At 42.3% G+C, this 12,543-nt stretch overlaps 1 protein-coding gene across 18 annotated transcripts in view; it reads right to left on the reverse strand.

The window, feature by feature from the left end:
- The window catches only part of RALGAPA1 (Ral GTPase activating protein catalytic alpha subunit 1), a 151,575-nt gene that overhangs the window by 1,994 nt on the left and 137,038 nt on the right, over positions 1 to 12,543 (reverse strand). For 6 of the 18 annotated variants that reach the window (XM_027670920.1, XM_027670900.1, XM_027670816.1 and 3 more), the window contains one exon: positions 893 to 1,007. The exons of 8 other annotated variants lie outside the window; for them this stretch is intronic. In XM_027670920.1, coding sequence (XP_027526721.1) covers positions 893 to 1,007 — 115 coding nt within the window. Of the gene's footprint in view, positions 1 to 892; positions 1,008 to 4,195; positions 4,199 to 7,405; positions 9,229 to 9,290; positions 12,405 to 12,543 lie in introns of those variants that run through there. 4 more of the 18 variants (XR_003532151.1, XM_027670806.1, XM_027670822.1 and 1 more) reach the window with 4 other exon arrangements.

Consider the following 12,543-nt stretch of genomic DNA (forward strand, 5'->3'; position numbering starts at 1 on the left):
TATGTAATTCATTAGCCCAGTGCCCAGAGCTATGCTCCAGTGGGCCCTGAGTCCTCACTGCGAGGGGACAAGGCTTTTCCTTACAAACAGCCTGTCTCCAAATCTTCCATAGATACAAAAGGAAAAGGAGAAAACATGAAATCAAAATTACATTCTCCTTTCCATGTTATAGAAGATTAATACTGTGAACTCCCATCCATAAAATTAAACTGCATTTTAATTAGCCATTCATAGAGACTGACAATGTGATTGAACTCAACTACTTCAGTTGCCACTGAAGGCTTCTGACCTGTGTAAATTACAGACAGAAAGTCCTGCAGGTGTTGATGGGGAAACCCCTGCTGACTTCAGTAAGCCTGAAATCCCCTGCTATTTCTTCCACATCATGCTATTATTGCTAATTCTTTAAAAGGGGTGCAAAAATAATTCAAAACTGGTCATGATTTATTTTGAAAGATTCCTCTAAAATCAAGTGAGGTCATCACTAAGAAGTCAAGGAGTACATTTAAAACATCGTCATAAACCTCTGGTATTTAGTGACCTGGCTGTCCTTGCCTGGTCCCTCACCTGCCTGCTCCAGAGGGACATCATGGTACTTTCTATCTTCAGACTGACACAAACCATCAGAGTGACAGGGGAAAGCAAGGGCTGTTATTTGTTCCCCAGCTGGTGACAGTAATTCTGTTCATGAACTAGGTACTTCATTGCCAAACAATCTGGAAAAGCATGATAATGTCTGATTCACTGTGCCTTATAGAAAAAGGCAGGCAGGGAAACATGCATTCGCATTTTCTGAAATTCTATCTTGTTCTGTTTTTACAAGGAATTAAAGCATTTCAAATGGTGGAAATTAGAGAATAGAAAATAACCGTTGTTGTTTTGCACAGCATACCATTCACAGCTAGCGTGAAAGACCTTCCGTTTCAAGCCTTTGCCCTTTACCTTGATGTGGCCAATGCTTTCTAGTGGAGGTTTTGGAAGGAGAAGAAATATCACAGCATTTCTTTCTTTGTTGAGAATGAAGAAGTGATGAGGAAGGAGGAGTGGAAAGAAGTGAGGAAGGGGGAGGAGAAAAGATAAAAGATAACAGGTGTGAGACATGAGACACGAACCGCAGAGATTGAAGGGTATTAACAGATGAGCACAGAAAACGGAATTTCGAATTTCATTATGCAATTGCTGCTCATGCTACAGGTTAAAGAGAGTGATGAGTTAGTTATGTGCAATGAAGCAACAGCTCTGAAATCCAGCATCATACTTACCAACTAAGCATTACAAGAAAAAAAAGGAAGGGAGAGAGAAAGAAAAGAATTCTATAACATTATCCAGATCCAGCAACCTTATTAATAGCAACTGAGATACATCCTAAACACTGTCTGAAATGCTTGCTTAACATCTGTGATAACAGTTAAATACTCACACACATACACACAATCGAGAAGAAAAAACAAATGACAACTCGATATATGGCTTCTGCTCCCCAGCTGTTTCACGGTATTGAATATGCTAAAATTATAGCCAGTCTCAACATGAGACTCCTGAAATCATGTAAAGAAGAAAAAACAGCTAGTTTTAAGCTAGTTAGTCTGCATCGAAGGGTTAAATCCTAGTGTGGAATTTTATCACAGGGTAGATAAAGAAAACCTTAACCTGCCCCATTATTTCAATTAAGGTATTATTCCAGTCGTAGCTTAAAATTTTGTTTTTAATTCCTGCAGACAGAAGCACAAATTCACACGTAATCACATTTTTTAAAGAAACTTAGAGCTATTGAAGAACAGAAGTCATGTAAAGTGATTTTCACATCTGAACATATCACACCAGAAGAGTGAAGAGTAACAATAATCAACAGACTAATTAGTAACTAAATTTCTCTGAATTTTAGATAAGCACATATATCTATATATACATACATATGCACATACACATGTGGATATTAAATGTGGTATATTAAAATTTTGCAGGTTTTGCTTCCTCTCCATAATTTTAAAATTTTCAGTATAAAATGTTAGTATCTCTGTCCACAATTGTCCTGGTTCTGGCCAGGACAGGGTTAATTTTTGCAGAAAAATGGGGCATTGGCTAGGACCCAGAGCTTATTCTATACCACCTCACGTCATTTTTCTGGGGAAGGGCTGCTTCCAGGTCAGCATAGTGTGTTCACCTCTTTCTTGTACCCCCTGACATTAGTATTGTTGCTGTTACTGTTTGTTTTCTTATCTCATTGCTGTTTCCAGTAAATTGTTCTTATCTCAACACGTGATCTTTACCTTTTATGCCTCCAATTCTCCTCTCGAGCCCACCACAGGGGAGGGGAAGAGGGAGGAGGAGAGATGGTGCAGTGCATGGTTTGGAGTGGTTTCAGTGGGAACACTAAATTGGAGAATACCATTCCTAAACCATGACAGCCTTATTTGGTGCCTAATGAAGGGTCAGATCTGACCAGAGCAGATTGGGAAGAAAACTTGATCTAAGCATTAGTTGTATTAGGTCCAGAGCCACTGGTCACAATGTTGCTTGGTCTGTTCATGTGGGTGCGGTACCTAACCCTGGGTATGTTTTCTGCATATGCACTATGCGCCCATCACAGTGCTCTTTTTTCAGAGCAGGGAGAGAGATCGGGATTGTTATGTGGATGCACTCTGTGATTTCAGTTTATGATATCATAATATCAAGGGCAATGAGGGTCATTTAGTATGTGTATTCAGTGTTGCTCTCCTACCCCCACCTTGGGCGGCACCTCTGAGAGTCTATAAGGGGACACCTCATCACTCTCTACAGCTATCTGAAAGGAGGTTGTAGCCAGGTGGGGGTTGGTCTCTTCTCCCAGGCAGCTATCAGTAAGACAAGAGGGCATGGTCTCAAGCTCTGGCAGGGGAGGTTTAGGTTGGATATTAGGAAGAAATTCTTTACAGAGAGGGTAATCAGGCATCAGAATGGGCTGCCCAGGGAAGTGGTGGATTCTCCATCCCTGAAGGTTTTTAAGATCTTAGAGACTGGATGTGGCACTTAGTGCCATGGTCTAGTAACCACAGCGGTAGTGGACCAAGGGTTGGACTTCATCATCTTGGAGGTCCTTTCCAACCCGGCTGATTCTGTGATTCTATTAATAATTGTTCCCATTCTGTGGGAAGACAAAGGAAGGATGATTTTCCTCAGCTTTTCACCCCCTTTTTCTCCTTTAGGCTTGTTATAACAGCTTTTGAGAATTTTGAATTCCCTTCGGATGTTAAGGAAAGCATGCTATGTTGCTACGTCTCCTCAGTAAAATCTACACCATGTCTAGAATCAATATGATCAACACCATGTCTAGTGTTAGGACAGTTAGTCTAGTGTTATGAGCTGGAAGGTGGGAGAAAATGGGCCAGTTTTGGGGAAAATTATCAGCTCCAATGATTTGGAAGTTCACCCCTGAACAACTACAGGACCCTATTAAAGTGACAGAATATTTGCAAGAATGCTGTGACAACTCCAGAGAGGGGCAACTTATTGCAGTATGTTGGGTCCTGGCTGGTGTTTACCAGACACAGTTCAATATTAGACAGCACCCTCAGGGGAAGGAGGAGGAAACCAGACCAACAGGCACCATGGCCACTCAAACTGCAGCTGAACCAGGGGAACAACCTGTGCCAGTAGCAGTCGCCCCATACAGAAGAAGAAATCCAAGACCAAATCAGTTCTCTTAGTGAGGGATGAAGAGGAAGCAGGGTCCTCAGAACAGGAGCAAGAGGCAGGGCCAGAGATAATCACCCGATCCCCATCCCCGGGTGAGCTGTGAGATATGTGAAAAGATTTCAGCCACCAGTCAGGAGAGCCCCTGGTGACCTGGCTGCTCTGATGCTGGGATATCACAGTCCATGATATGAAACTAGATGGTAGTGAAGCCAAGCAACTGCGATCCCTGTCCCAGGGCATGGGCACTGACAAGGCGATTGGGAAGAGGACAGAAACTCTGCCTCTGGAGGCGACTCCTGTCAAGCATGAGGGAAAGGTATTCTCTCAAGGATGATCTAATGGGGTGTCCAAGCAGGTGGAAGGCCATGAAGAAAAGTATCCAGTACCTGAGAGAATTGGCTATGCTGGAGGTAATCTACAGGGATTCAAATAATGAGGAGTCCCCTGTAGATCCAGATGAGGTCCAGTGTACACAATCCATGTGGCAGAAATTTGTATGGAGAACACCATCGTCATGCACCAACTCATTGGCATTGATGTCAATGAAAGAAGGAGAACGAACAGTGCTTCAGGTGACTACCCAGCTCTGGCAATATGAAGATCATCTTTTTTCCTCCCTACTGACCTGTGCCTCAGCTGTGGAAAAACTGTCTAAGACTGCAGAGAGGCTCAAAAGATTCAAGCAAGTAAAGAGGAAAGGTCCCATGCCCCACCAGTACAGACCAGAGTCTCTGCTATTGGGAGCAAACACCCCCCTGCTTGTGAGAGAGAGGACACACCACAAGCTAACCTGTGGTTTTACCTGCACCATGGAGAGGACATGAGGAAGCAGGATGGAAAACCCACCTCTGCCCCAGCAGCACAGGTACAAGAGTTGAGAGGAAGAACAACCACCACAGGAAATTCTTCAAGGATAAATGCAGCTCCAGTTTCCAGAGGGCAAGTCCTGAGAGTAGGAGGACTGATGTTACTTCTGATCCTCTTGAAGGGACCTCCAGGTCACACTTACAAATGAGCAACGAGTACTATGACCAGGACTAAAGGGGCCCTGTCTCTAGCCAGGTGGAGGAAAGGGACAATCAGACCTGCTGGAGTGTGTGGATCTAATTGCCTGGCACATCAGACCCACAAGTGTATAAGGTTTCAGTTGACACAGGTGCCCAATGAACCCTGATGCCATCAAGATATGTGGGGCAGAATCCATCTCTATTTTTGGAGTGATAGGGCGATCCCAACACCTGACTGTACTGGAAGCTGAAATGAGCCTGACCAGGAACAAATGGCAAACACACTCCATTGTGACTGGCCCAGAGGCCCTGTGCATCCTTGGCATAAATTACCTCAGGAAGGGGTATTTCAAGGACCCAAAAGGGCATCATTGGGCTTTGGGGACAGCTGCTGTGGAGAAGAGGCAATTAGACAGCTGAATACCTTGCCTGGTCTCTCAGAGGACCCTCTGCTTTGGGACTGAACAACAGGTACCAATTGCTATCCCAAAAGTGCACTGTCAACACCTCCACACCAACCAGGAATCTGTGACCCCCATCCATGAGATGATTCGTGAACTGGAGAGCCAGGGAATGCTCAGCAAAACTCACTCACCCTTTCATAGTCCTATGTGGTCAGTGCATTAGTCCAATGGAGAGTGGAGACTGAATGTAGATTATTGTGGCCTGAACGACATCACACCTCAACTGAGCGACGCTGTGCCGGACACACTGGAACTTCAGTAGGAACTGGAGTCCAAGGCAGCAAAGTGGTGCCACCATCGACATTGCTCATGTATTCTTCTCCATTCCTTTAGCAGCAGCAGAGGGCAGGCCACAGTTTGCTTTCACCTGGAGGGGCGTCCAGCACACCTGGAACTGACTGGCCCAGGAGGGTAAACACAGCCCCACTATTTACCATGGACTGATCCAGACTGCACCGGAAAAGGGTGAGGCTCCAGAACACTTACAGTACATTGATGACATCATCGTGTGGGGCAACACAGCAGAGGAAGTTTTTGAGACAGGGGAGAAGATAATCCGTATTCTCCTGAAGGCTGGTTTTGCCATAAAGCAAAGTCAAGTCAAGGGACCTGCCCAGGAAATTCAGTTTTTAGGAGTAAAAGGACAAGATGGTCATCAGATTCCAATGGATGTGGTCAACAAAATAGCAGCTATGTCCACACCAATTAGCAAGAAGGAAACACAGGCTTTTCTAGGTGCTGTGAGTTTTTGGAGGATGCGTATTCCAGGTTACAGTCAGGTTGTAAGCCTTCTTTATCATATGACATGAAGGAAGAACAATTTTAAGTGGGGTCCTGAACAACAACAGCCTTTTGAATATTAAAAAGAAGCTTGTTCACGCAGTAGCCCTTGGGCCAGTCAGGACAGGAATGTGAAACATGAAGAATGTTCTCTACACTGCAGGCAGGGAGAAAGGTCCTTCCTGGAGTCCCTGGCAAAAAGTATCCAGGGAGACTCGAGGATGAACTCTGGGGTTCTAGAGTTGGGGATACAAAGGATCCGAGGCCTGTTACACTCCAACTGAAAAAGAGATACTGGCTGCTTATGAAGGGGTTCAAGATGCTTCAGAAGTGATTGGTGGTGAAGCACAGCTCCTCCTGGCACCCTGACTGCCAGTGCTGGGCTGGATGTTCAGTGGGAAAGTCCCTTCCACACATCATGCCACTGATGCTATGTGGAGTAAGTGGGTCACACTGATCACACAGTGAACTCGAACAGGAAACCCTGGTCTCCCAGGGATCTTGGAAGTCATCATGAACTGGCCCGAAGGCAAAAATTTCAGACTATCATCATCATCGGAGAAGGAGAAGGTGACACATGCTGAGGAAGCCCCATAGTATAATCAGCTACCAGAAAATGAAAAGCAATGCGGTCTCTTTACTGATGGTTCCTGCTGTATTGTAGGGATACATGGAAAATGCAAAGCTGGTGTATGGAGTCCTATGTGGCGAGCAGCAGAAGCTATTGAGGGACAAAAGCTGGATCAAGTCATGTTGCAGGGGGATTTGATTTTTGGGTGAGAACAGTCTGTAATGTTGAATTGTATAACACTGGTTGCTGAATGACACTGCCACTGTGCACCATAACTACCACAGACAAATGAGCATGGACTGCTCCGGATACACCAGTCATGAGCTCCTGATGCAGCTTGCAACCAGTCAACAGTACACCAGTTTCTCTGCCCTGGAAGACATCTAGGACAGGTAGAACCCAGAGTCATGGACTAAGTGAACTCAACAGACATCTTGAAGGGATGGCCATTGACTATGGAAATGATACTCATGCTTGTGTATAGATACTCATGCATCTATATATATATGTATACATTTGGAAGGTGTAGGATCTGGGCATGACAGAGATGCTACAGAATAAGGGGTGGATAACGTCCTGGTTCTGGCCATGACAGGGTTAATTTTTGCAGAAAAATGGGGCATGGTTAGGACCCAGAGCTTATTCGATACCACCTCATGTCATTTTCTGGGGACGGGGGAAAGGCTGCTTCTGGGTCAGCATAATGTGGCGGAGGAAGTGGTTGGGTTTCCATATGAATTGTTTGTCTCTTTCTTGTACCCCCTGTCACTAATATTGTTGCTATTACTGTTTGTTTTCTTATCTCATTGCTGTTTCCAGTAAATTGTTCTTATCTCAACACGTGATCTTTACCTTTTATGCCTCCAATTCTCCTCTCGAGCCCACCACAGGGGAGGGGAAGAGGGAGGAGGAGTGAAGGTGCAGCATGCGGTTTGGAATGGTTTCAGTGGGAACACTGAATTGGAGAATACCATTCCTAAACCACAACAACAATGAAATATTTAGTTATCCAAAATATAAACCCAGGGTTAAACATGAAGGCTTTATTGGCAATTGATGTGAATCCAGAAAGTTCTATAAAATAAACAAAATAGATGTGTTTGGATTTTTAAGAGGTTGAAAAATGTCCGTATTTTTCTCCTCTTAGGCTTGACAAGTGACAAATATCATAGCCTGATGTGCTATGATATTTTGGGGCCATAATGTAAAGCCGCTTTAATTGCTTCTGAACAAGGAGGTCGGTCAACAAAGTTGAAATGCGACATTTTCACACTCCATTTGAAAAATTTTAGGATCTTCTAATAATAGTACATTTTTTTTGCTCAGAAATTAACTATTTAAATGTAAAATGGAATACTAGCTCCACACAGACTGAGAAGTAAGGTGAGCTGGAGGAATCTGGAGGTATCATAACATATGCATTGCCATAACTCATCTTGCCAATCAGTTCTGACTTTCAAAGGTGAAAAAATCACTGAGCAGAAGCCTGACAGGATGCTGATGTTAAGACAGGGTAAGACTACTCTCTGCTTCTGGCTTTATCACACCTCGTTGTCTGGATCAATGCTGTCCTGAGTGCTGTCTCAGAATGACCACAGAGGAAAATATAATTTTTACATGTTCGTAGATTCTGATGTTCTTTAAGATACTTCAGCATATCCCACCTGACCTTCAGGGAAGAGGGCAATCATTTTTGTACAGCTTGTGCCCTCTGCCACTCTTACAAATTCCACTACAAATTTGGCCAAGTTGTCTGTCACGCTCAGCAGAGCTTTGATAGTGTCAAATTAATTAAGTCTCTCACAAATTTTGTGAAATGAGGACAGGAAGTGAGAAGCAGATGTAGAGAGAAAAACTGCAAAAGCAGCTGCACAGGAAGGCAAAGAGGTGAGGAAAAGATGGTCTAAAGACCTGGGAGACCAGAACTGGTAGAAGAGAAAGAACTAAGAGGCAGACATGAGAAAGAACACAGCAAAAAAAGATTAAATTTGAGGCAAAACAGCAGCCAAGTCCATGTCCATTGAAGAATGCTCTTCAGAACCCGGCTGGAACCATGCATGTTAGGTAAGCCTGTTCCTCTCTGTCAACTAACATCTGTGAAACCCACTGGCAAAATTCCCAGTCTTTCCACTAGTGAAGATTCAGGCAGAGCTCACCATTACTACCAATTATTGTCCTATCTCAGTCTGCAGGAGGTGGTGGTGGCTCTAGAGGTTGCAGTTTAGCTTATGTATCATGTGGTTGTTAATCAGTGTTACAGAATTTCTATTTTGCCCTATGCTTTAAAACAAAAATTGAAGGAATTACACAAGCAAATGTCACAAGAAAATAAAGTCAAAACTTCAAAAATTAGCATCCCCTTGTACGATGTTTTTTAATTGGACAATCATACTCTTTTTTCAGTGGACCCATTTAATTAAATGTAGAAAGTTGATCTGTTTGGGTTTCTAGCAGCCCACACTGAATTTACTGCCTCAAAGTGCAGTACCTCAATGTACCTTCACTGAAGTGGTTGACTTAAGGACAATAGTTCAGAAATGTTTCAGCTTCAGCTGTTCCAATATGACATTCCATTTGGAAAATGTCAGTAAGTTTTGAGGTTTTGCTCTGATTTGGAATGAAAAAAAGTCTTCCTGAGTTTGGATTAGAGAAGGGATAATGAGAAAGTCTTCCAGTCCTTCCAGACACAGAGTCCTCATTTCTGTATTTCAGCTTTACTTCCAATCACACACTTTACTTCCAGCACACTGGAATGACCAACATCAAGCGTTGCTCAGACCCTTCTAGAGTGACAAAGCACCATCATTCTCATCTATGAAGGGGTGGTACAGGGCCAAAAAGGGCACTAGTTCCAAGTTTCACAACAAGCAAGCAGCAAAAGAAATTTAGATGTGAGCTGTTAAATTTGATTTTTTCTTGTGCAAGGCTGAAGCATCATTACCTCTACATTCCACTGCTTCCCTGCCTATATGATGGCATCCCCACTTAGTTTGGGAGTGGGGCAGCAGAATTGTTCTGAATGCAGGCTTGAGAATACGGGAGTGATTGTTGGGACCAAAAAGTCTGGTGCTTTTGTCACAAGGAAAATTCCATGACTAATGTAGAGAGGCTCCTTCTCTATAAAGTTTACTGTAATGAGGTACTAGTTTAAGTAGGAAGAAAGGGAACATAAGAAGACAGAGAAAAAACAAACTCAAGATGTGAGTACATTTTAAAGCTCAGAATCTTAGCATCATGAGGTCAATGTGCCCTTCAATATAATTGAGCTTACCATCGACAGTTCCCTCAACCTATTCTGGTGTCACAGAGATCTGGTTCACTCAATAGCTGCATAGGACGAGTCACTCTATTTAGCAGAGTATTTGCAATTACAGTATTTAACAGAGACAGCATAACGTAAAAAACACAGAGGCAACTGAATTACATTCTGTGCTTAAGTACAGGTAAATCTCAATTTTTTGAAAATGTACACATCCACTACTCTAGTCAGGTTCCTAAACATGGGAAGGTGGACTTGTCAGATATTTTGACAGGGCAAACTAAGCTTCTAGATAAAACAGCAGCTGCCACAATCACATTGTATTGAAGAGCACCCATGGTAAAAAAGAAAACAGCTTTTGCGGAGGGCTGAGCCTTTGATAAAATATGTTGAGGAAATATAAAATACGTTGAGGGAATATAGTTTGTTACTGAATGGCATTTTCTCTATTTGCTCCGATTATCATAGTTCAAATGAAAAAAATGGCATGCTGCAACTGGTCAATGGTATCACAACAACAACAACAAAATGACAATACCTGGTGATGGGCTGTAGAAGCCTCATAGTTTCTACAGATCTTTCTTAGATGACAAAAATGTATAGAATATTTTATAAAATTAAACATATTCAGCAGTTGTAAACTTGGAGATCATGATACAAATAAAGAATCAAGTCTATGATATCTAAAATGTGGATTTTTTTTCTAGCCTCTTCTGTTCAATTATTTTTCATTAAAAGAACTCCCAGACATAAATGAAATATTTTGTATTTAAAAATGTGATGTATTTTTAGAATCTGGTCAGAAATTTTGAGATGACATGGACATGTTGGGCAGACAGCCTGCAAGGTTTTGTCTGAGTCATCCTGGGGGTGATGAATGCACGAGGATTCCCAGGCAGGACTCCAGCACCACCTCCTATGTTCAATCCTGGCATAGTTCAGTGCTCTGTACATCTTTCAAGAAATCCACCTGTTGCAGGGGCCTTGAAAACTTGTGGATATGTATTTTTTTAACAGCATACCTAGTGGACTTGTGGACTAAAGTCCATCAGAGATTTGGGTCATCTGTAGCAGCCTCAGTCACAGGTCTGCCTTCACTAGAACTGGAAACCAGTGGTTTCTAGGCTAACCTCAAACCCTGGGGTAGCCTTTTTGGCAGGTAACTGCAGTGTCATCTTATACCAGACTCAGGCTTTACAATTTGTGCCCTCCAGAGTCAGTTTGGAGGTAGATGGTGTGGTGCTATTCCAGGCACTCTGTCCTAGAGCTGAGGATAAGAGTTCCAGAAGCCTCAGACGGAACAAGGATCAGGCTGCAAGCAGGACTGCCAGAGCATCCCCAGTTTCCTTGGGCTGAAACAAAAGCTCAGAGTCAGGCAGATCTGGGAAGACGTTCTTTGACTCTGAGTCACACTGTGCTGCAAGTCCATTCTAGGAAGCTGCTGGCTGCTCCTGACACTGATGTCTTGGTCATTTGCACTGCACAATGCAAGGTTCAGAAGAATGTGGCCCTCAGGACAGGGCATCATGTTTTGCGGTATGTAGACACACACACATGCAGATGTGAAATACATCACAAGCTCCTATTAATTAGATTCCTACAGAAAATTATTGAGTTTGATAGAAAGGTTAAGTTAAAAATCAAGTTTCTAAAAAATCATAACCTCACTTCAGATCATGTTAGAGAATACAAAGTATGACTAGGACAATTTTTAAAAGAATATAGGAATTGCCACTGTAGAGCACAGTACTCTGATGCACCAAACTAGCACAGAAAAGTAGGTTTGCTTCACCCTGAAAGAAAGAACTAGAGGAAGAGGGTGGAAGGACTTGGCCTGGAATGAGGTTTCTGAAAATAAATAGGCAGAACTACTATAAGTGCACTAGAATACGGAACATATACTAGCCATACAAAGTGTCTGGTGTTGAATACTTACTAGGTCCATCAGGCAGGAAACGTGGCAAGGATTGGTATCCCTGGTTATTGTTTTAATGTTTCTGGTTACAGATTTTTCCCATTCAAATGTTTTCATACATTAAATTATGTTACTCTTTTTTATACTGGTTTAATTAGTTTTATATTACTTTTAATTCTGTTTCTCTTTGGTCTCAACTATTTCCACTAGCATAACTATACCACTTATTATACTTTGAAACTGCACCGCATTTCTAGTTATTGTTTATACTTTCAAGTAAAGGAGTGTCAACATTTTAATATCTCTCAGTCATTCTTTCTGTAGTCCTATCACAATTCTTGTATAATTTAGAATTAATTTCTGCATATATTTTTGAGATTGAGAAACAAATTTTCAGGTAACAACTTGCCAAATTATTGTTACAAAATTTATTTCATTTAGATTTACAGCTTTTTCATGGAAGCATTTTGATTATCATTAAATAAGGTTTTTCTGAGCCAGAATTTCAAGTTTTACACATTCTTCTTCTCCTTCTCTCCTAGGTTATCACTGGAGAATATCTTACAACATCAATGAAAGACAGTACAAGGGTACAAAACACACCACTGCCATCCAGTACTACTTGTGCATGCTGAGAAACAAAGGTCAACACAATAAAGTGTTACTCATTCAACAACTGTCTCTATCATTAGTTACCTTAATCCCAGAACCAGTGTTAGTGCTTCATGCAGACCTGAGGTTAGTAAAAGACTAAGACTTTTAGAAGATGTAGTGGTCATTTCTCAATCAGTGTGAATTGTCTTTTTTAGTGTGAACAAGGGCAACAAGGAAAGTTTGCATACAATTTGGTTACAAGCTTAGTGCTCTAGTAA

The sequence above is a fragment of the Neopelma chrysocephalum genome, unplaced genomic scaffold (assembly GCF_003984885.1).
Source record: "Neopelma chrysocephalum unplaced genomic scaffold, ASM398488v2 Primary Assembly neopelma1_24, whole genome shotgun sequence".
Taxonomy (NCBI): domain Eukaryota; kingdom Metazoa; phylum Chordata; class Aves; order Passeriformes; family Pipridae; genus Neopelma; species Neopelma chrysocephalum.